The sequence below is a fragment of the Drosophila biarmipes genome, chromosome X (assembly GCF_025231255.1).
Source record: "Drosophila biarmipes strain raj3 chromosome X, RU_DBia_V1.1, whole genome shotgun sequence".
Lineage (NCBI taxonomy): Eukaryota > Metazoa > Arthropoda > Insecta > Diptera > Drosophilidae > Drosophila > Drosophila biarmipes.
In genome coordinates, this window is record NC_066611.1 from 3,701,883 (window position 1) to 3,723,804 (window position 21,922).

Genomic DNA, 21,922 nt, shown 5'->3' on the forward strand with positions numbered 1-21,922 from the left:
TTGCCAACATTTGGACAGATTTAACTTTGTTCTAATAGAACACTTTGTGGACCAATTTTTAATTTTAATAATGTAATTTTTTAAATAATGTAACGATTCTAATGAAAATGTGAACTGGCATTCAAAAGTAAAAGAAGTATTAAAAAACATTTTTTATGAACCGTAATTTTGATTTAATTCTGACAACCCCACCCGGAATCCTCTCAAGAAACGATGTGATTCTTATCACGTCGAGTGCATCCTCAGTGCTTCCCAGGTGTTTTTTCTTCGTTTTTGTTTATTTTTCGGTTTGTGCAATTTATCAACGGGTTTAATCATTCCAGCGGCGACGCTTTTCTGATTTCGATTTTGGTCTTTTGGAGAGCGGAGACAAAAGACAACGACACGCGTCATTTGCCTTGATTAGTATTCCCAGCCACAGATACAGATAGCGATTGAGATACAGATACACCCCGTCTATAGATACGGATACGTGTGTTCGACGCGTTTATGTAATGTTTTCTCGCTCGGCGTTTGAAATGTTTTTATTTAACTTTTTATTTTGGGTGGTTTGGCTTCTGGCCTTGCCCCTGACCTTGGATTTTAAACAATTGTCGGACGTGGTCGTTGACAAGTTAGCGCCACTGTCTTCTTATTGGATCACCCCATTATCACTTCCTCCTCGTGAGCATTACAACTTTGAAGTGCTCAGCGATAAACGATCGAAAGTTATCATTGAAATTACTCGAAATTGTCATTCACTTATTTATTATCTTTGTGATGTAAAGGGAAGTTCCCCTACGAAATGGGAAGTTTACGTCGTTAGGAATTTGTTCAAACGATAAGACTGTGAAATTTGGTTACATTTGTATTTGGTGGAAAGGCAGGAGCCAATATTTTGGAAAAATAGTTCTTCATACAATGGGTGAAGGTAAATAATTCTTAATTTAAGTCTTCAAGTCTTTCAAGTCTTCTAAAACTAATACCAGATAGACAAGGCTGAAATCTAAAAAGGGAAGTTCCCAATAATATAATAAAATTTTCGCTCTTAAAGATCGTAATAGGAAATTTTAATTAAACAAATTCTAAGTCCCTCAGTCAATAATACATTGAATACAATAAGATTCGTTTCTTAAAGTTCGTTAGCTCTTTGTTGGTACGGTTTCCCATAAAAATGTCCAAGAAAACCCAATCTTTTTAGCATTGCTCCTATCTCACTTTCCTTGTTGGGTAAAGCAATTTTGACATTGAGTGAATTACAATTTATGTGTAAAAGTGAAAAATCTTTTCTGTTATTTTATTTAGGTAAGAATATTAAATTGTTAATATTTATTAACCCAAGAGGCACCTTTGAAATGGCCCACCATACCAATTAACCCCTTTGCTCTTATTTATAGTACCACAATTATAAATTTATTGATCATGCCTATCGACATAAAACTACCCAATAAAATCTAAGGTTTGCAACTATAATTCCCATTTCCGCTTCTGTATACTGCGTAGTCATATATTTGGCTCGATTCCAAAACGATTTGATCTATCCAAAATTTGTCAACGCTCGAATATTTTTATGGTTTTGCGATAGGGGAATGGGCTTCGCCATGCGATAATGCGCAGTGGAAGCCTAAGGTTGAGGCAGGACAATCTGGTGTTTACCAATAGCCAATTGCAAACCGAAGAACACTGACTCACGGGCCCAAATTCGGCTATTCATTCATCCGTGACGGATATTATCTGGAAGCGTGGGGCCCTCGACTGGGGCTTATCGCAGGCATTATGGGGAAACCTCTATCAACGTCAAAAACAACAAACAATTCAAACGAATTGCGACGGAGCTTAATTACTTTACAATGCTCGCCTGCCCAGCTAAAGATGATCACCTTTTTCTTGGTCTTCGCTGATAACTCAATTCTCAGAGGGCAGCCGACTGTAAACGCGAACAGCAACGGCAGTAAAAGCCAATTGTAAATTTAGCAAAATAACCTAATGACAGTGTCAACAATTCACGGATTGCTCAAGGAGTCAGACGCAAAGCGATAAATAATGGTAGACAAACTAGCCAAACTATCAAAATGTTATTAAAACTTAATAGGAAAGTTGGCTGGCGCAACAAACAATGTGTATTTTGGTACTATATGCTCTGAAATTAGCATAAGTATAGTATTAATGAAAAATGTAAATTAACTTAATTGTTTTAGGAAAAAAATTGCCATCAAATTGAAATATGAGGATCTTTTTTTAAAGTTTAGAACGTAGTATCTTATTATGGTTCAGAAATATAAAATGGAAACTATACAAATTATAACAACCTTGTTGTTTTGTTTTTTTTGAAGGTTAAAAATGTGTATTACAGAAGTGCTTATAAAACGATTGAAGTGAGTTTAAAAATACCTTTTTTTAATAAAAGCTCAATTTATTAACTGAATCTGAAGATCACCGTTTGCCAATTCGAAAGTGATTTCAGCTTAGTCAGCCGCACATTAGGCAGGCGTCAGAAATGGATTATCATACCAAATGTCAACAATTATCTGAGCAAACATTCTGTAGCGAGGCAAGCAAACAATTTCGATTCGACAATTCAGTGTGAATTTCTCTCCCTCTCGCCGCTCCACTCACTAATTCCTTAATTCTCTAATTCCCCGATTCTCCGATGGATACACAGACATACCTGCCTCACCTGGGCCTTCGTCATCACAGGTGTTCACGAGTCGGGCGTAACCACAGTACGTGCCACGCCCACACCGCCCCCCGTGGCCACCCAGCAGCCGATCCATAACTTCGATATCGGTGGATCTATAGCAACAAGAATGCAGCTCGAAGTTCGCGTCCAACGGATTGCCTTTGGAAAGCCAGCCACATTTTCAAGCCACCCCCAAGGAAATTGCACGAAAAATAGCCGATTTACTGAAAACTGTATTTTGTGTCCCAATTTTGATTAATTCGCCCAACCGACTCTCAATGTCGACTAAGTTCCGACTAGCCGGGCCACAGTTTCTTATTAGGCTGCTCCAGAAACGCGTCGGATCGAGGTCTCTATATAAACACATGTGTTATGCGCCGCCGCTCGAACATAGTTTCGGGTTTGGAAAGAGCGCGAAAGCGCGAATTGGATACTTGGGATACAATGAGATTTAGGGCTCTGAGAAGTTAAAAAAGTAAAAACTCCTTTTTAGGAGAGTTCAGTGCATCCCTTTTATAAGTAGGGAGTTCCTACTCGAAATATCAGAAACCCCCTTAAAAAAGTTTATACTACAGATGTTCGACTGTAGTTGCCTTAGAATACGGCCATCAACAGAACTTCAATGGTCCGAGAGTGGCAAAGTGGATTCGATTAATTTATTTATTTCCCATAGGCAATTTGCAGAGAGGTCCTAATTCCCGAGAGTTGCCAAAGACAACAAATGACGTTGTCTGTTAACTGGAAACTAAAGATGAGGTGTTAATGCCAATATTGACTCGACTGTTTACCACACAGCATGCATATGCAGCACCGCTGACGTCATAACGAGCGCTTCGGGCCTCTTGGAAAGCTCTAGGCACCTACGCAAAACACCACTTATAATCGGCGCCAAATGGACCCAATCTGAGCACAGCGGATATACGTACAGGCGGGGTAACATCAATAGCGCTCAGAATCAAATATATATGTCTACATGCGAAGAGGAACGCAAGGATCTGAGCTTATGTTTCTGAATCTCTTATTTAAAGTTAAATGTTTCACACAAATTCATATAATTATACGTTGCATGTATTGAAATTCAACAAAAAACAAGAGAAAACGCTTTAGTCAATGCCATCGACTATCACATACCCATTACTCAGCTTTGCAGCAAAGCACACCCGCAATGGCGCCACCTAGCGTCAACGAATTTATTTGCTTATAACTTTTTAATGGATGGTCCGATTTTGACCATTTTTGGCAAGAATATAGATATTAATAATCAAAATAAGAGTGCATTTAAGTTCATACGGACGAACAGACGTACAGACAGACATGGCCTTATACTTTATAGGATCGGAAACGCTTCCCTCTACATTACGAATATAGTATACCCTTCTGCTCTACGAGTAACGGGTAAAACTATACAGTTTTTTATTTTTTTCCAAAATTGTTGAAAACTCCTGTAGTTAATTTGACTCGTCCGTTTTCCGACACTATTATTTCGAACACAATTGTGCTGAGTGGGCGCGTGTAAGCCCTTGAGCCAGAGATCGAAATGGCCAAAAACCACTCCACAGCAGGGGTAAACAAAGATAGAAAACACAATGATAAACCAAAATGATTAAAGACGCATGCGCTGGGCACTCAGAAAGCCGTTATGCGCCGCTGGCTCCCAATAAAAGGGTGAAAAACCGACTATGGCAATGAAAACAAATGAATAAAAACAACTGCAACTGCAACTGAAAATGTTTGTAAACAACGCCGCGAAAAGCCTCCGCAATAACAAACTAAATGTTACTAGGTTAAGGTATTCAAAGCACGATTCGTTGGGCAAGTCATAACCTATAGAAATATATCGATTATGTTGCCCAATGCACAAGTGACGCGATGTGCCGAAACAACTTAGGCTGAATTAATAGCTCATAAACGGTTTTAAATGGTTGAGGCATTCTCAAACGAATTACCAATGCTGCGGGATAGAACTATAGAAGTTTGACTAATAAGTGAGGAACATAAGTTCTACTTTTCCATTAGCAACTATAGCAACTTTAAACTGATTTTAATTGGGAAAATAATTCGAGGGGAATATTACGATATCTTTAAATATGTAACAGTTTTGGTTTCTTGAATAAAAAATGTTTTATAAATTAATTGAATAGTGAGGAGATGATAGTGATCTTTGTTTTATAAATATATAAAAAAAAAAACACGTTTTTTAATCAATCAAGGACTGTGCACAAAAGGTTCGACATTAAAATGTATTCTAAATACTGTGTTTTAGAGGACCGGGAATCTCTGTATTTTTCGGCCGAAAAGCCCCTCGGCTGGCGAAGCTAACTGGATGACCGCCACTGTAGGCTGCATCGATTAAACTCCGCATAAACAGCTGACGGCGCCGAACCGTTAAGCCCCGTCGTCTGGCAATGGCAATGAAAGTGCCACTGCAAGTGGGGCCGAACCGCCGATGGCACAAACACTAACTAACTAAGTGCAACCGCTGGCGTGTTTACACAAAATAAACAAATGGCACTAAGTCGGGAGTCAAGCGAAGTCGGGCCAACTCAAGCAAGAAGTTAAAGCCTATGTGGGCACTGCTCCGCCTGCGGGCTGGCCTTAAACTTTGCTGTTCAGGGTCGCGCATTTAAAGCCAATGGCTAGCATAATGCAATTAGTGTAAAATCAAACAAACAAAAGGAATACTTAGCATTAAATTAATTGCTGCGAAATGTGTTTTTACTGCGCTCTAAAAATAGCGTGCAGCAAATTATGGGAAAGGCCAAAAGAGATGTCAAAGCAAAGCACACAAATAAACTTAAGTAAAACAAAGGGGACACGCGGAGAGGCCATTAGAAATTTAGTAGAATTAGTAGCGATTAAAATTACATTTCACAGTGGGTGTGAAATTAACAATTTCAGGCCTCCAAACTGCTTGAAGTAAGGCGACTTTACAGGTGTCAACTTATGGTAACGAGAGTACAGTGAATGTGCCTGGAATTTAATCTCTTAATGTTCTGTTAAACTTTGTTATTTAAATTATTTTTAGAAAATAAGACGCACGATCACGATAAGTTCTTTTTTTGATAAATTGAATTGCTTTTTAATACCTCCTAATCAATCGAATAGCATTTTATATTAAAGAAGTAGGAGATTCTTATGTGTAGTTTTTTTATAAATTGAATTGCTTTTTAATACCTCCTAATCAATCGAATAGCAATTTATATTAAAGAAGTAGGAGATTCTTATGTGTAATGCACTGTGTTAGTGTGGCCAGCCATGCTTTAGCTCCGCGTTAGTAGATAAGGTAACACTAATCAAATGTCAGTAATAAAACTAAGGTGCAAATAAATACAATTAAAGGAAAACAGCGGGGGTTAAAGTGAGTCGGGGTAGGATTAGATGACAAAAATAGCTTACGTATGGGCCTGCGGCGCATGCGGGTCTCATTTTTCTCGCCGCCACTGTGGGCGCCGCTACTGTTAATCGGCTGCATCTTGCGACTGACACAACAGCAAGTGGTAAGTGGTATTTTACCGATTCGATTGGCAAAGCAAATATGTGAAAAGAAAAGAGAACCAAAGAAAAGCGAGAATTTAAATAAAAACGTGAGAACAAAGATAGTAAATTTAGTACTGCGGCAGCGTTACACTTCGACTTTGGGCAACCGATATTTTCATGTTTGACAAGCAACATTAAATATACAATTGTTTCCTCAGTTAAATAAAATAAATATAAATATTTTGCTGGCACGCTTCTTTGGGTCACCCAATCTATCTTGTATCGCAGACTTGTGTCCACAAGTACAAGGAATTTTAATTAAAATATTTTTCCTTGCTGTACAAAGTGTAATGCTGCCTACTGTTGGCACTGTCTTCACTCCACTGAGAGAGGCAAGGGTGTCCCAAATTGTTGGGACCACCACTGTGAGCGGTTCAATCGAGTGGAGATAATAAATAACCGGTTCGCGGCAGCCAAGCAAAAAGATATTTCACGAATGTTTGTTTCTCGGGTCCTCTCGGACACCGGGTTCTCTTTGTTGTGTTTGTACAGATGATTCTGCTCTGCTCCATACCTTTCTCCCTTTCCTCAGCCAAGACGCGACGAGCTAAAATGTTCGAAGGCAACTAAAAGCAGCAAGCGGGAATTCTTGGCCGCCGACCGGCAAACAATCGCACCAGAAAAAGAACAAAGGCAGAGCAGAAGGAAACTTTCGAGATGTTCCCGATTTCGGAAACTCGCGAAATCAGGGTTAGATATTTAAGTATTTTTCTTTTTATGAGATTTGTAAAATTAGGAAAATAGTATTATGTTTTAAACCTGTTCTCATGAAGCTCCAAGTTTAGACGTAGACGAACACCCACTTAAAATACATTTTGAAGTATTGATTATACATGGTTCCCCAAGGAAAGTATTGTAAATTGACAAATAAATATTAAACATATTGGACAATTTTTGTTCAATGTATATGATGTTTTGCGAGTTCTTAAACAACGATTACATATAAATTGTAAATGTATCGATATGTACCATGCATTTTAAGCCCACATATGGATCGTTTCAATTCACAGAGCACTAAGGTTTATCATATCGGTTAAGCGGGAATATTACCGCTTGCAAGACACCTCATTTTCTTAAATCGTCCCATTACCTGTCCAAAGTTAAAAAAAAGCTATGTATTCGCCAGATATTTTGGAATGTGGGCGAACGGATTGATTTGCGGAACCGGGAACGCCGATTTTTATCTCGTAAAGCGTTAAGTCCCGTTTGAGCGACACATGTCAGACCCGCGAGCGAGCGGGACGGGGCTAGTGGAGCACTTATCTGGAAGCCCGGCAACTCCAGCTCCAGCGCCCGTTTCGCGACGATAAGATATGAGCGGCTGCAGGACAGTTGTATAAGCGGTACATTGATAAGGCGGCCGACGATATATTGGCCGAATTTAATCAATTAATTGTGGCGAAAAAAAGGTCAGCGTTTTGGGGTCAGCAGACGACTTTGCGAGAGCGTCCGTGACATTGACCTCGCCACCTGACGGTCGAACATCACCCAGAAGCATAAAAAAGACACACATACATATTTATGCCAGAAAGTTGACCCAGTTAATCGAAAATCGTGGAAATGAAAAAGGACCATGGACATTTCATTGACGCGGGTGCGGGAAAGAGAGGGTGCGCAAACAAGGCGAGACAGAGGGCGACATGCGTTCAACAAACTTGATTAACTGTTTATCGATTGCCGTCGCATTCGCACAAACACGTGCTTTGTCGCTCCTATTGATTTTTACGACATGGGAACCAAATAACTGCACATTCTCCCTCTCCGCTTTGCGCACTCCTTCCAATTTCATAACGGACCCGACCGCTCCTTGCATGCGGGGCTATGTATGGGTGTCAGTGTGTGTTGCGAGCCCACGTGTTGTTGTTTTTGTTAATGGCTGTGATTTTCATATTACTCTTGTTATTATTGGTCGGTGGAAGGAGGAGGAACACAAGATAATGGCGTAAGGCTGATGAAACACCGAGAGGAAACAGAAATCATAGTCGTTGCGTTTGCACACTCGCAAGATAACCAAATAACGACATTTACTAACAATAAACAAAAAGGGAACTTAACACGAGAAAAAAAAGAGCACAAGACACACTCACACACTCACATCTCTTCCAGACAACTTTTGTCGCGGTAACTGCGCGAACTGGAAGTTTGCTCCTGGCTTCATTGACTCGCAATTTCGAACTGAGACGAGCCGCCACAGGCAACAACAACGCGTCGCGTGGAAAGCGGCATTTTCCACCCCCTAAAAGCCAGCCAGCAACAACAACAAGAAGAGCCGCTGAAACACGGCCAGGCGCTTTTAGGGATGGCACGGATCAGATGGCGCGGCTATCGGTGTCATCGATAGACAGCGATAAGGGAGTTGCTAGCCGCCCAAATGTGCTCTCTTCAAATATTTACTTGCCTTCAGTTTTTGTCCTTGCCGCTTTAGACAAGCCCAAGGATTCTCTCAGTAAACTTATCAGTTCACACTTATTGTGCCTACTAAAGTAATGGCTGCATTCGGCAGGACAACAGTGACAAAATCAGTGATGAAGTTAGTTTTTCTGATACATTAATACATTGATACATTTGAGTGCAACATTTCAACTGTTTTCAATATTGGAAATTGACTTAGATTTCAACAGACATTTTAAAAGTAACCGCCTTTTTATTATTTAAACTCATATGCAAAGTTGTAATAAATTAGGCTCTTTAAGTTGAGTTAAAAAAAAAAAACGATTTTATGGACTTTATCGACAAAAGTACACACTAACCTCGTGCCCCAAATGAGATGCACATCTCTATTGCTCTATTCACTCTTGCAGATTCTTCCAACCGCTGGAAGCTCTTTCTCGCACTCTCAGTTCGCATTCAAATTCGCGGTTTTTTCTGGAAGTCAAGATCATTGGCACTTGCACTTGCTTCATTCCTTCGTGTAACGGTGCTGCGTGCGGATGCAGTATTAATTTTAATTATTTATAAAGTGTTCGTGATTATTCGGTGAAAAAGAACCAAACAACCTGTAAGGATTCGTTTCCTTTTTAATTTAAATCTATAAAATAAGAAAGTATATTTAAAGTAGGAACGGAACATATTCTGTAGAATTGAAAACAAATTCGCCTTTTTGCCTTCATTACTTCTCGCATTTCCCTTTTGGACTTGCCTTCGTTTGGCTTCGCACGACGCCATCTTGGATTGTGCGGTGACTGGTTGTCTCCCTCTAATCTTCGGTGCTACGGACCCGGTGAAAAATTGTAATATTTTGAAGAATCTCTCTAAAACTATAGACTAAGCAAAGATTATCGGGTCCAAATGCGTTTTAAAAGCGATGTTCCAATCTAGTGATTGCACGAACTAAGTCTTGTGGCAAAAGAAAGTGATCCTCCAATCTCCAAGGTCGCAGTGACAAGTGTAGAGGTCAAGGGGCCAGCGAAAACCTTTGGTTATATAAAATGGTTGCTTATACCGACCAATAATCACATTTAATTTTTTCCAGAGAAGTAGCCATGGACAAGCAGCGCCCCATTACATCCGGCAGCCGGCAGGCCCCCGATCCCTACGATCAGTACTTGGAGAGCCGCGGACTCTACCGGAAACATACGGCCCGGGACGCATCCAGCTTGTTCCGGGTGATCGCCGAGCAGATGTACGACACCCAGATGCTACACTACGAGATTCGGCTGGAGTGCGTCCGCTTCATGACCCTAAAACGGCGCATTTTCGAAAAGGTATGCCTCTCACCATCTTCATTCCGCAGAGGTTTCAAAGTAAAGTATCTAGGGAACCGAAATCTTCAGTGTCAGTCAAGTTTTAAGGAATCTTTTATTTTGGTCAAATATGCCAAGATTTTACTCATAAAAATGTAATTCGATTGGATAAACACATTTAAAGAATTTTAAAAAAATTGTGCAAATATTTTAAAATTAATTAATTATTGTTAATTTCAATTTCTAAAGCCTCTGCCAAAAGCGTTATGCAAGTCCATACCCAAAATACCAACTTTTGTACGGAGAATACTTCTTTAATACTTCTCAGATTTAAAAGTATTTTTTCTGTATAATAAGCATAATTTTCTGCTCTCCAGGACATCCCAGGCGATTTTGATAGCTATATGCAGGACATGTCCAAGCCCAAGACCTATGGAACCATGACAGAACTCCGCGCCATGTCCTGCTTGTATCGGTAAATATTGAATAAACCACCAATGAGCTTTAAATATATACTTTTAAAGATTTTAATTGTTTTAAACTTATCGAAAATCTCCAATTCCGTCCTTTCTTCAGACGTAATGTTATCTTGTATGAGCCCTACAACATGGGAACCAGCGTAATTTTCAATCGCCGCTACCCGAACAATTTCCGCGTCTTTTTCAACAACGAGAATCACTTCGATTCGGTCTACAAAGTGAAGTATATAGAAACGGCGGCCATTTGTCAGTGTAGGTGATCCCTATCGATGTAGCAGCCATCATGTGTGATGTTTTGTGCACTTCCAGCGATCGCCTTCAAGTTGTTGTACCAGAAGCTGTTTAAACTACCCGACGTATCGTTTGCCGTGGAGATTATGTTGCATCCACACTCGTTCAATTGGGAAAGGTTCGACGTGGAGTTCGATGACAAGGGCTATATGGTTCGCATTCAGTGCGCCGACGGTCGTACTTTCGCGCTGGATCTTCCTGAGAACACCAACTGCATATTGGAAAACTTTATGCTGTGCAATTTCCACAGCACCAGTGGCAATCAGGTCAACATAAGTCGAAAGGGGGGACGGCGGGAGATGAAAAACCAGGAGGATCGAAAGCAAGCTGGCAGCAATGGCCACGAACCAGGCGACCAATTGCCCATGTGTCCCAACCGATTGGAGTCCTGTGTGCGCCAGCTTCTGGATGATGGTCAGTATTGGAGGTTTCAGAAATTTAAATAACGAGAACCTTTAAAAGAATATGTTTAGACCATAAGAATACTTAGAATTGTCACTTCTTTCGGCCCATTATAAGTTAATCATATAATTTTTCTGATAGCCAACATTCTTGCTTTTCAGGAATCACACCTTTTCCCTACAAGGTGGCCAAATCCATGGACCCATATATGTATCGGAACATTGAATTTGATTGTTGGAACGATATGCGCAAGGAGGCCAAGCGCTATAATGTCTATGTCAATGACTATAACTTTAAGGTAAACTGGGGAGACATTCGGGAAATCGTCCAGCACCCAAACGCATGTTTCAAGTCAACCCATCCGACTTTTCACACTTTCATTTCCATTTCCACACTCGTCACACTTTACACTATGTTACATGTCCAGAGCCTTACTTTATCCTTGCCCGTCTCGTTGCGTGTTATTTGTTTTCCAGGTGGGCGCCAAGTGCAAGGTGGAATTGGAGCACGAATCGGAGATGTACACGTGCCACGTTCAAATCATCTCCAAAGACAAGACCTACTGCGTCGTCTTTGTGGAGGCGATTGGCAAGAAGCTAGGGGTACCGCTTTTCTTTCCTGTTTTCGTAGACCTTTGCAGAAATATTCTAAGCTTTGTTATGATTACAGATGTTGGATTTTTGTTTATCTTTCGCAAAAATAGATACAGATCTTTAAAACTCTTTTAAACTCTTTAAAATTAATTCCTGAGCCAATTTTCATTCTTCGATTCAATTTCGTTTGAATTACACAGTGAACTTTAATATATATATTCTATTAAATTGGAAAATTCTTTATATACATAAACAATGAAGAACTTTATTTCAATTAAACGAATATAAATATGATTATTAATAAGATAAATCTGCAAGGGTGGTCTGAGTTTCGGTATTCGAAGCTAGTCTTTCTTCGATTTTGTACACATATAAACCTTTTGCCATTTAAAAGAGATCTTACTAATATGGACATATTTTGCTGGCTTAGGTTCCCTATGACTCGCTGCACCCCCTGCCCCCAGACGAGTACCGTCCATGGGCGTTGCCATTCCGCTATCAGCGCCCGGTGAACCGCATGCCGATGGCCAAGTTTGCTGGCAAAGCGAATAAGAACTCAAAGTGGAAGAAGAACAAGGTGTTCGAAATGGGTCAGTACTTTGAGCCCAGCAAATGTGATTTGATGCCGATGCAGGGCTACATGCCAGTGGAGAATTGCTATCAGGAGATGCATCACCAGGAAGATGAGCAGCGCGATCCGATGGGCCCTGATCAGAATGACCAGAATCCGGCTGCGGATCAGCGGGATCGTGAGGAGCCGCAGAAACAACAAGTGCAGCGCTCGCACGGGTTGCCTCAACGGCAGAATTCGAATTCCAGCCAAAACCAAGAGTCTCCAGTTTCGACCGCTCCACCGCCGATTCAGTATATAAACTATTTGCCCCTGATGCCGGGCCGTCCTGGCCAGGTTCCACCTCCTTGGCCCCCGTCACCGCTGGCAATTTCAGACGAGTTTCAGTTCCCCATGCCTGGACCGCCGCATCCTCCACAAGCCGAGGGTTGTGTTTACATGCCCTTTGGCGGATATGGGCCACCACCACCAGGAGCTCCAGCCTTGCCAGGACCGCATCCGTTCATGCCGCTTCCTCCGCCACCGCTGAATTCTTCCGGAGTTGGCGAACCACGTCGGTCCCTTCACCTTAATGGTGAGGATCTGCCGATGGATATGATGACTTTGAGGTATTACTACAATATGGGCGTGGATATGCATTGGCGCATGGCCCATCACACGCCGCCAGAGGATCCTTCGCTTTTTGGCTACAATCACCAGAACAACACGGACCAACAGTCAGGAAGGAGCGGGGCCGGGGAGGAGTATTTGGCGGTCGAGACCACACCACCACCATCGCCAGAGGCGGGAAATGCCACTGAGCAGCCGTCGCTGGACAAAGCCGCCTACTCCAAGCGGAATTTAAATCCTGGAAAAGCCCGCGGTAAACGACCGGAGCAGCTGCATGACCTAAAGGATTCGCTAGGACCAGCGACCTTTTTGCCCACTCCCACACCGTCGCCCAGCTCTAACAGCAGTCAGTTTAGTTTCTATAATTCGCCGCCGCCGCATCATATGATGTCGCCGGCGCGGCTGCTCCAACCACCGCCTCCGATATTTTTCCACAAGGCGGTACCACCTCAGTTGGCGGGGACAGCACCAGGACAGGTATGCATTGATGACTTGTTCAGAGTTGGTTCCATTTTGCTGAAACTAGAAGATTTTAACCGACGTTTACCATGCGGACGATAAAACGTTTTATTTTATTACACAAGTTTGTTACCATTTGTAACATTGAAAGTTTAACTGCAGCTTGGACTTCAAAATCGGAAAGTACTCATTAAAACGAGTAAAACCCCGTTTGCTGTTTCTAAGTTAGTTCACGAAGTGATGTTATAGCTACTTAAAAGCTTCGCTACAAATAATAATCACTAAAATACAATATCAATCGGACTTCAAGAAGCCCACTTGCTACTTAAAATCTTTACATTGATTTTGATTTTAAATCCAAACTGCGGTTACATTCCAAAACCCTTAAAATGCTGCACACTACTAAATTGACTTAAGTCAGCAATGTATTTGATCTGTCCTAAGCACACGTTCCATTTTACTTTCGATCTTTACCATTTGATGTTGCCATTCTGCAAAAATAACCATGTGCATAAAAACATATTTTCAGAATCCCTATCCCTGGGGCATGCCAGCTCCGGTGGTGGCCCCCTACGAGGTGATTAGCAACTATAATATGGAGCAGCCGTTGCAGCCGGTGCAGCCGCAACAACAGCAAGCGACGCCCTTGCCTCCAGCCCCGGTGCCCGTCCAATCCCAGCCAGCAGCCGTCTATGCTGCACCGCGTCATCACTAAAACGGGGAAAACAGATCACTTCGAAGAGAGAGGCCATTCCCATTGAGTGCATTCCATTCGAACCAATGACTTTTAAAATTTAATCTCATTTTTAAATTTGTAGTCAACTTTTTATAGGCCACCTGCTCGATGGCGCTTTTTCAATAACCATTCAGCTTCTGTATAACAATCGATTGCATAACTTAACGCAAATGTCAACGCAACTTAATTTTAAACTTGTAACTTCACGTAATTTTATGCGATTTTTTAAAGATGGCAACGGCAGCCGGCAAGAAAACAAATAAGAACCTATTTATATGATTTATTTAAAACCCTTCCACTCATTAACTCTTATATATTTATGTACTCGCTGTTCGGCTAGAGACTCACCTATGTAAAGTGTACCAGAAATTAACCATAAATAAAACAAGATTCGAGTAAAACGCACAAGACCATATACGAAAGACTTCAACAAGAGCTGCAATTACGTGGTATTCTCGTGTTTCGGTGTGATTCAAGATAGTAAACGAAAGGTGTGGATTGCTTTGATTCACACGTCTGATCCGATGATGCTCGTATGTGAGGTGGAAAAATCTGATAAAATCCTTAAATAACATTTAAAGTTCTCTTTTGTTTCCTTGTTTTAAAATTATCAATTTGCATTTAGTTTAAAATAAATAGTTTTAAGTTTAAAATCAAAATAAGCTTGTTTTATTTTTTTAAAGTTATTTTGTTTATTTCCGGAAAAAAACCAATACCCATTCAAATAATACAACGATCACAAATTTATAGGATTAAAGTAAAAAAAATATATGCCTATAGATAAGAAAAAAAAAGGATTAGAGACATCAACAATGAGCTTTAACCATTGGGCTCTGTTCGAGGAACACGTCTTAAGGAACACGTCTTGTTGAAACTAGCCCCAGCTAAGGCCATCAAAAATGCTGAAGAAAAGTTGAGTTAAGGACTGCAATGCGTCCAAGGTGGTGCTCGTAGTCCTTTTATTTGTGGGCTATTTAAAAGACAGTAAGGAAAACATCGTTACGTAAAATAACTTACTTTTAGATAACATTATATTGTTGTATAACTTAAAAAACTAAAAGAATTGTATAATGATAAGCATGGTATTTTTATGGTATCACAGAAATGTGTCTTTAAAGTCAGAAAGTGCACTGACGACTCTAGTTATTTAATTTTTGATTGATTAGTAATGTTCCTTATATTTCAACGTAACTTTTTGCATAGACGTACCTGTACAACTTCCTTAAGTATCGTCAACTAAACAATATATATTTCTGTAACAATTTCGGTTGTAGGGATTTTCTGTGATACCCTGCATGAGATTGATTTAGTTATTAGCTAGCTGAATTCTAAGAGCAAATGTTATTTTATGTAAAATACTAACTTGTGGCGAACAGAAAGCTAGGAACCCGCAAAGCAGAACCGCCAAAAGGAAGCAAGCTCGACTCATTTTGCCTTTCTTTTGCTTTTTAAACTCCGCGTAAAATTTTGAACTTGAAACAGATTTGTTTTCGTTGGCTCGATAAATTCTGTTTACTTGGTTATTTTATTAATGCTCCCAATTTATTTCTGCTTACAGACTGAAATCGTTGTGCCAAAGTATCGCATTTTTATGCTGAATTTTCAAACTGCCAAATGGGCGGCACTGGGTGACCTACATGGCGTTCCACCTGTCATCAAGCGATCTCTTCTTGACATTGCCTATTATTATCGCTGGTTTTGCTATTTGTTTGTTATTGAACACTGCGTGGGACTAATTTTGGTCGTCAGAACAATGGGAAGGACGACTGATGTGTAATGATAGCTCGCACTTCCAATTTGTGATTATATGCGACACTTGTTGGTCAGGCCTAATTTGTGGGTAAGTCGTTGTTTTCTATTACTGGAGAGAATTTGTTTCGATTCGTATCTTCTTCCCTTATTTTCGAAAATAATATTTTTAAATACGCCATTATATCTTAATATAATGTTTAGGTTTTTGCTTTTTATAAATATAGATTTGATGGATTAAATATCCCCAGATTTCTAAACAAGGAAAATTCTATTGAGATTATTTAGATTTTCAGTCTATAAAAAGAAGTTAGGTGAGAAACCTATTAAACCTTTAGTTTAGGAAATGCCATTCTTTATAAATATCGACCTTAAAAAGTTTAGTGGTATATATTTTATTCTGGCCTTCTTTATTATAAATTATTATTTTATATTATAAAATATATCAGTGTTTAATTCTGGTAAAATTGTATACTAATTTTTATATCCTTCATATAAAAATTATATTATGATATAAAAATTAGTATTAAAGTTGAACAGAATTAAATACTGAGAGGGTGTTCGAAAAAATGAATTCTTCACTGCTAGAGATCACATAATAATAGTTATACCTGTTACAATTCGAAGATCCCATATAGTTAGGATCCACCTCCCGCAATAATAGATCATGCTAGCATTTTTTTCAAATTTTTTATTTGTTTGCAAAGAAACCTGAGTGCCACGCCCCCATGGCCGTTGAATGGGTGGGTGGATTTGGGTGCGGATTTATGTGCATGAGCGGGCGTGGGCATAGGCATGGGCGTTGTGCGATCAGGCTGTGTTTTTTCTAAAACATAGTAACTAATCTGCCGGATAACCGGGTGACTGGACAGCCGCTTCAGGGGATTCCGGAGCCGCAGCAGTCACTTAATCCGTGACTCCTCCACAACTTGCTTAGTAAGAGGGAGCAGCATAGCCGCCATGACCAGCAGGTCCAGCGCTGTAGTGCTGGTGACTGGGTCCGGATCCATAGGGACCCTCCCGTTCGCCGGCGATGTTGGCGAGGGCGGACAGGCCCTGGTTTCCGCTCTGGAGCAGCTGGTAGCCGGCACTGGCGGCGGCGGAGTCGGCTCCCGACGCGTAGGCGGGCAGGGCGCGACCACCGTCGTGTTGGCCAGGACCATGGGGTCCCGAGCCGTGTCCACCGTGTCCATGGCCGCCGTGTCCGTGGCCACCGTGTCCATGTCCGCCATGTCCATGGCCATGGGACTGCGAGCCCTGTCCGTAGCCCTGCTTGTTCTCGTTCACAAAGTATTTCTCTGCTGGCGGCTTGACCACGTTGACGAACACGGGCTCAACCTTGACGCGACGTGGGTGGTGCTTGACGTAGACCTTGCGGAGCACGATTGCTGGGGGCTTGTGGAGCACCACGGGGGCGGGCTTCACCACCAGTGGGGGATGGTTGACCAGCACCTTGGTGGGCGGGCGCTTGACAATGATGGGAGCGGGACGGTGGATGAGGATCTCGCCCTTGTTCTGCGGGTAGGTGATCGATGAGGTGAGGGTGTTGCCCTTGGTGTTCACCGGCTTGTAGGGGATGTTCTGGTCCGAGCCGTAGCTGCTCTGTCCAGCCTGGGCCACACCAGCGGCATCAGCTCCGGACTCCAGAGCTCCGGCTCCGGCGCCAGCACCACCGAACTCTCCACCAGCTCCGCCGGCGCCGCCGGCAGCAGCACCAGCAGCTAGAGCGGCATCGGCACCGCCATCAGCGCTACCGCCATGGCCTCCGGATTCGGGTCCATAGCCCTGGGAACCGCCGTAGTTGGCGCTCGCACAGGCCTGAAAAATAAGGCGAACAATGGGTTAAGTGGGCAATTATTTAAACAAATATTTAGGGAATGGAATCGAATTTATGGGAGCAGTTTAGAACTTTAGTGACTGGTCTTAGGAAAGAATAATAACATTTAAATGATTTCGATTTGCAACAGGGAATGGGGAAAAGAAGCTTTGCAAACCAGGAAAAGATTGTTCTTTAAAAAAAATACTTCGTGAATCTGGAGGTAATCCGCAGATTGGGACAGATGAGTTGACAAACTGAACCCTTCTTGAAATAATCCTAAGATTTCGAGCGTTAACACTTACGATCAGGCAGGCGGCCAGCGCCCAAATGTAGGTCGATCTCGTCATCTTGTCTCCCAGTTGCAGTTCCAGTTGCTCTGTGGCCTCTGGTGTGCTCCCGCTTGGACTGTCTGCTGTCTTCTGCTGCCCTCCATTGGTGGCCAACTACTTTAAATATGCTCCGGACGCGTCTCCGGCTCCGGCTACGTGACATTTGGACCGATGGCGACTCCGGTGCCGGCTGTTCCGCTCAGAGCCCACGCGATGCGAGCGAAACATGGCCAAATGCTGATAGATCGCACGCATCTCGGCGAGCGCATATCACGGCGTCTCTTCCACTTACGTAGAAGCCACAGCCCAAAAACCCCAGTGCCCAGTACCCATTACAATAACAACGAACATAACCACAGAATCGGAATCAACAGCCGGGCTTTGAATCTCCGCTGCATATCGAGGTCCGAACGTCTGTTCAGATAGCGAAAATAGTTCCGCATTGGCAGACACAAGACCCGGGAGTCTGAAAGAGAGAAGCCGAGTGCTAAATGGATAGGGAAACTGATTTCCAAAGATTTGCATTTCACTACGTGGCCGGCTATCAAAGTCCTTGAGTTTGTAGTGATTTACAAAGACCGCCGTGTGTTATAGTTTGAGGAATGGTACCTACAAAAGGTCCTTTAATAACATGTATTTGATTGCTAGCATTGGAAAAAACAGCTGGAAAACATAATGAATTCCTATTTTAATTCTGAAAGTTCACATATTTTTGTTAATGCGAGTTCAAGAAGTAGTAGTAAGGACCAATTTGTTGCTATAAATTGTGTCCTAATCTTTACTTGAGATATCAAAATTAAAAATGTGTGTTTCCAATGATTCTTTTAAGTTCGTTTATAATAACAAAGGCTCAATGAAACAGATTTGTAAATATATAATATATATATATAATATATAATAAAACTCACTTCCTTAATTTTTTCATATTCCTAAAAAACCAGGTTTATTCAAAATTAAAGCTCATTCTTTTGACAACCTGTACGCTTTTTTTCATATCTAAAGAAGGTTTCTTTAAAATAAAAAAGCCAAATATTATTAAGAAAAAGTATATTTTATGACAAAGAACATATTACAGAGTAAAGAACACATACATTAGTTGGTATGTGTAAGGCTTTTTTCGTAAATAGGAAGCAAAAGCTATTTTGAGCCCATTCATCTTTTTAATGATAAATATAGTAAAATACGGCCACTAGGGTGTGAAATAGCTTCAGTCAAGATATTGATAGTCAATATCTTCGAAATTATCTTTCGTTAAATATATGAGATATACAGTTCATATCTATAGAATGTCATCACTAAAAATACTGCAGGTATAAATATAGGGCTGAGTTCCTATATATCTTTATTGCTTAATAATGTTATGTATTCAAATATTGTTATTACATGGTTACTGGTTTATTAACTGTTCAGTAAGGCTGCACAGAATATATAACATTATCATAGGAAAAGTAACACTTTTTAACCCTTTAAAAGAATACCCAATATTTTTGATCAGATGATGAGAAAATGTAACATTTTTATTTTTCTGTACCATTCAATGGTGTTAACACAATTAAAATCGTAATTAAACCATTATGTTCCTCGAAAACTGTGTTGGATTACATTCGTTACATTATTTAAACTACTTGTTAATTGTAGGGTAGCCAACGTAGGGTGCTCGGATGATTTGAAGCCCAGTGCATACTGTAAAGCTCAATAGTATTCAAAAGTAGTTGTGAATCCCGTCTTTAAAAAATTGTCTGGACTAGTGCTAACAATAATAAACTAAGAACTACCTAATAAAACTACCTAAGAAAATAAAAGTACGACAATTGAAGTATTTTTCTGTGTACCTAAGCATTGTACCTATATATGAATAATTTTAGTTTTTTCTATTAAATTTGTCCATTTTTAATAGGGTATGACAGTCTCAACAACCATCATATTGTGCTGTCTTACACACTAAGCAAAGCCGTGAAAATGTTTAAACTAGTTTTATGTTGTTATGCACTTTTGATGGTAAAATACAGCTTTGTAATCACTTTGTACCCCTCCCCTCCAAATATTTTCCACGAATCGTTTACGTTTTAGGTATTTTTTCATTTATTTGCGCACAGTAGTCGGCAAAGAAAAAAAAAACAAAATTTAAATTAAACCAGCTGTCGCAGCTGGGGAGGAGCCACTGTCCAGGATGACCACCTAGTAGTTGGGCTGGCCATAGGGCGCGGGGCTGTTGTACAGGGGAGCCTCGTTGCCATAGCCATTGCCATCGCCGGATGGCGAGGCACCGGCAGCGGAGGAAGCGGCTCCGGCACTACCGTAACCCTGGGGCTGGCTGTACTCCCTGGGCTGGTTGTACTCCCTGGGCTGGCTGTAGACGGGGGCGACCACCGGGGCCAGAGGGGCCTCGATCTTCTTGCCCGGCTTGTACACCTTCACGTAGACGGGGTTCAGGCTCAGGGGAGTGGGCACCTTGTTGATCACCTCCTGCTGGTAGATGACCGAAGGCTTGATCTTGTAGATCACGGGGTTGCCGCGCACCACCGTCGGTGGGCCGCTGTTCACATGGGCTGGGGGTGCGCCGGGCTGGTGGACAATGATGGGGGGCAGGGGCTGGGTGGCGATCACCTGGTGGTTGTTGTGGCCAGAGGGCACCAGCAGGGAGCGGAACAGATGCTGGTCGACGAACTGGGGCGACACCACCTTGATCTTGCCCTGGCGGATGTTGCTGGCCAGATTGGTCTCGGCCAGAGACTCGGCAATGTCCTCGGAGTTCTTCAGCTTCTGGTAGTTGGGATCGGCGTTCAGGGCCTGTAGTTGGGCCTGGACGCGACCCAGACGGCGGGCCTCCTCCGGCGTGGGCTGGATCTCGGCCTGGGAGGCAATCTGGTTGGCGGCCGGCTGGTTGCCGCCCGTCGCCACATTCACGTACTCCTCGAGTCCGGCATTGGGTCCGGACAGGTACTGTCCGTGTCCATGTCCAGCAGGGGGACCATAGTTAGCGCTCACCAGCTGGGGGAGAACAGAGAGAAATTGGCGCAGGTTAGAGGGATGTAAGTGGGGCCGCCATGGATGACCTGGCTACTAACCGGCGCGGCGGCGATGGCTAAGATGCCAAACCAGAGACCGAGTTGCATGTTGCCGTTTACGTGTGGATCGTCTACTGCTCGCTGTCTGGCGATGACTCCGGCTCTTTATAGCGCCTATAATCGCTGCCCGCCACGGCCGGCTACGTGATCCATCTCCATTTCCGATTTTGCGCCGCATCTTTGTCTCGCCATCGTGCCCAGATCTGAAGACAACCTCCTAAGCCCAGAGTGCGGCGGTCTGCTTTCCGCCCGTCGCAATCTTCTCTTTGTGGCGGTCGCCTTGGCTTGAATCATAGCTCTTCCAGCGATCGCCCCGAAGATCGGCTGCTATCGTTCCGAATCTCACTTGGGGCACTCCATGTACTTCTCTTTGAAATACGACGGATTGCTGCACTTCAGGGAGGGGCTTTTGGATGTTCTCTCTGAAACATCTTTGGACTGGTTCTGATGTATTGTAAGTAGCATATATTTTAAAATATTTCACATTGTTTTTAGTACGATTGGCATCTTAATCTTCGTCATCTGCTACTTGAAATACTTATGCAAGGCTAAATATTTATTATATAATTATATTTGTTTGTGGAAACAAAACAAAATGATCCCTCTTAATTTATTTTCTTTAAGCTGATCATGTTTTAGCCCACTACATAAGTACTTTTTAAAAAATGTATATGAATACTGATATATTTTGTAAAGATTTCAGAGTGAGATATTAAAGATGAACTATATTCATAAATGCCTTATGTAGTTCCCGAGCTTTTTCAGTCTTTAATTTTCTTTAGTTTAAGAGGTGTCAGTAGATGCACGATCCATTTTTATGTAAGTTTTTATACCCTACATTTAAAATAACCTTTCAAATTATAAAAATTTAACATAACTTAAAATAATAGCTCAATTTTTAAACTCATCTCTCAATGCATGTGAAAAGATTTTAAACT

General features: G+C 41.8%; 3 protein-coding genes and 1 long non-coding RNA gene across 7 annotated transcripts; 1 reads left to right on the forward strand and 3 right to left on the reverse strand.

The window, feature by feature from the left end:
* The first annotated feature begins 6,029 nt into the window (after positions 1 to 6,029).
* Positions 6,030 to 14,432, forward strand: LOC108033082 (protein ovarian tumor locus). 4 transcript variants are annotated; one of them, XM_050884727.1, is made up of 10 exons: positions 6,030 to 6,156; positions 6,729 to 6,886; positions 9,669 to 9,900; positions 10,257 to 10,354; positions 10,456 to 10,610; positions 10,668 to 11,063; positions 11,213 to 11,349; positions 11,528 to 11,653; positions 12,075 to 13,301; positions 13,813 to 14,432. In XM_050884727.1, exons 1-10 carry the CDS (start codon positions 6,058 to 6,060, stop codon positions 13,996 to 13,998), a joined length of 2,814 nt encoding a protein of 937 aa, XP_050740684.1. In that variant the 5' UTR covers positions 6,030 to 6,057; the 3' UTR covers positions 13,999 to 14,432. The 4 variants fall into 4 exon arrangements, with proteins under 4 accessions (XP_050740684.1, XP_043949677.1, XP_016962741.1 ...); XM_044093742.2 differs by lacking the exons at positions 6,030 to 6,156; positions 6,729 to 6,886 and adding an exon at positions 8,276 to 8,726; XM_017107252.3 differs by lacking the exons at positions 6,030 to 6,156; positions 6,729 to 6,886 and adding an exon at positions 8,996 to 9,194.
* A 284-nt stretch (positions 14,433 to 14,716) lies between these two features.
* Positions 14,717 to 15,561, reverse strand: LOC127010500 (uncharacterized). The gene is made up of 3 exons (XR_007763244.1): positions 15,383 to 15,561; positions 15,229 to 15,310; positions 14,717 to 14,989 (listed from the first exon to the last, which is right to left on the reverse strand). It is a non-coding gene; the product is annotated as an uncharacterized LOC127010500 (long non-coding RNA).
* A 940-nt stretch (positions 15,562 to 16,501) lies between these two features.
* On the reverse strand, positions 16,502 to 18,006 carry LOC108033016 (chorion protein S38). The gene is made up of 2 exons (XM_017107142.3): positions 17,890 to 18,006; positions 16,502 to 17,586 (listed from the first exon to the last, which is right to left on the reverse strand). Exons 1-2 carry the CDS (start codon positions 17,932 to 17,934, stop codon positions 16,702 to 16,704), a joined length of 930 nt encoding a protein of 309 aa, XP_016962631.1. The 5' UTR covers positions 17,935 to 18,006; the 3' UTR covers positions 16,502 to 16,701.
* A 1,968-nt stretch (positions 18,007 to 19,974) lies between these two features.
* Positions 19,975 to 21,124, reverse strand: LOC108033031 (chorion protein S36). The gene is made up of 2 exons (XM_017107157.3): positions 20,985 to 21,124; positions 19,975 to 20,907 (listed from the first exon to the last, which is right to left on the reverse strand). Exons 1-2 carry the CDS (start codon positions 21,030 to 21,032, stop codon positions 20,095 to 20,097), a joined length of 861 nt encoding a protein of 286 aa, XP_016962646.1. The 5' UTR covers positions 21,033 to 21,124; the 3' UTR covers positions 19,975 to 20,094.
* Between the last annotated feature and the right edge of the window lie 798 nt (positions 21,125 to 21,922).

Bases quoted from the DNA above. Each gene is read 5' to 3' on its own strand.
- LOC108033082 (XM_050884727.1), top strand. From the start codon at position 6,058: ATGGGCCTGCGGCGCATGCGGGTCTCATTTTTCTCGCCGCCACTGTGG. The intron at 10,611-10,667 runs GTAGGTGATCCC...GTGCACTTCCAG, and splicing joins AACGGCGGCCATTTGTCAGT to CGATCGCCTTCAAGTTGTTG. The intron at 11,350-11,527 runs GTAAACTGGGGA...TTTGTTTTCCAG, and splicing joins TCAATGACTATAACTTTAAG to GTGGGCGCCAAGTGCAAGGT.
- LOC108033016 (XM_017107142.3), bottom strand. From the start codon at position 17,934: ATGACGAGATCGACCTACATTTGGGCGCTGGCCGCCTGCCTGATC. The intron at 17,587-17,889 runs GTAAGTGTTAAC...CTTATTTTTCAG, and splicing joins CGCTGGCCGCCTGCCTGATC to GCCTGTGCGAGCGCCAACTA.
- LOC108033031 (XM_017107157.3), bottom strand. From the start codon at position 21,032: ATGCAACTCGGTCTCTGGTTTGGCATCTTAGCCATCGCCGCCGCGCCG. The intron at 20,908-20,984 runs GTTAGTAGCCAG...GTTCTCCCCCAG, and splicing joins TAGCCATCGCCGCCGCGCCG to CTGGTGAGCGCTAACTATGG.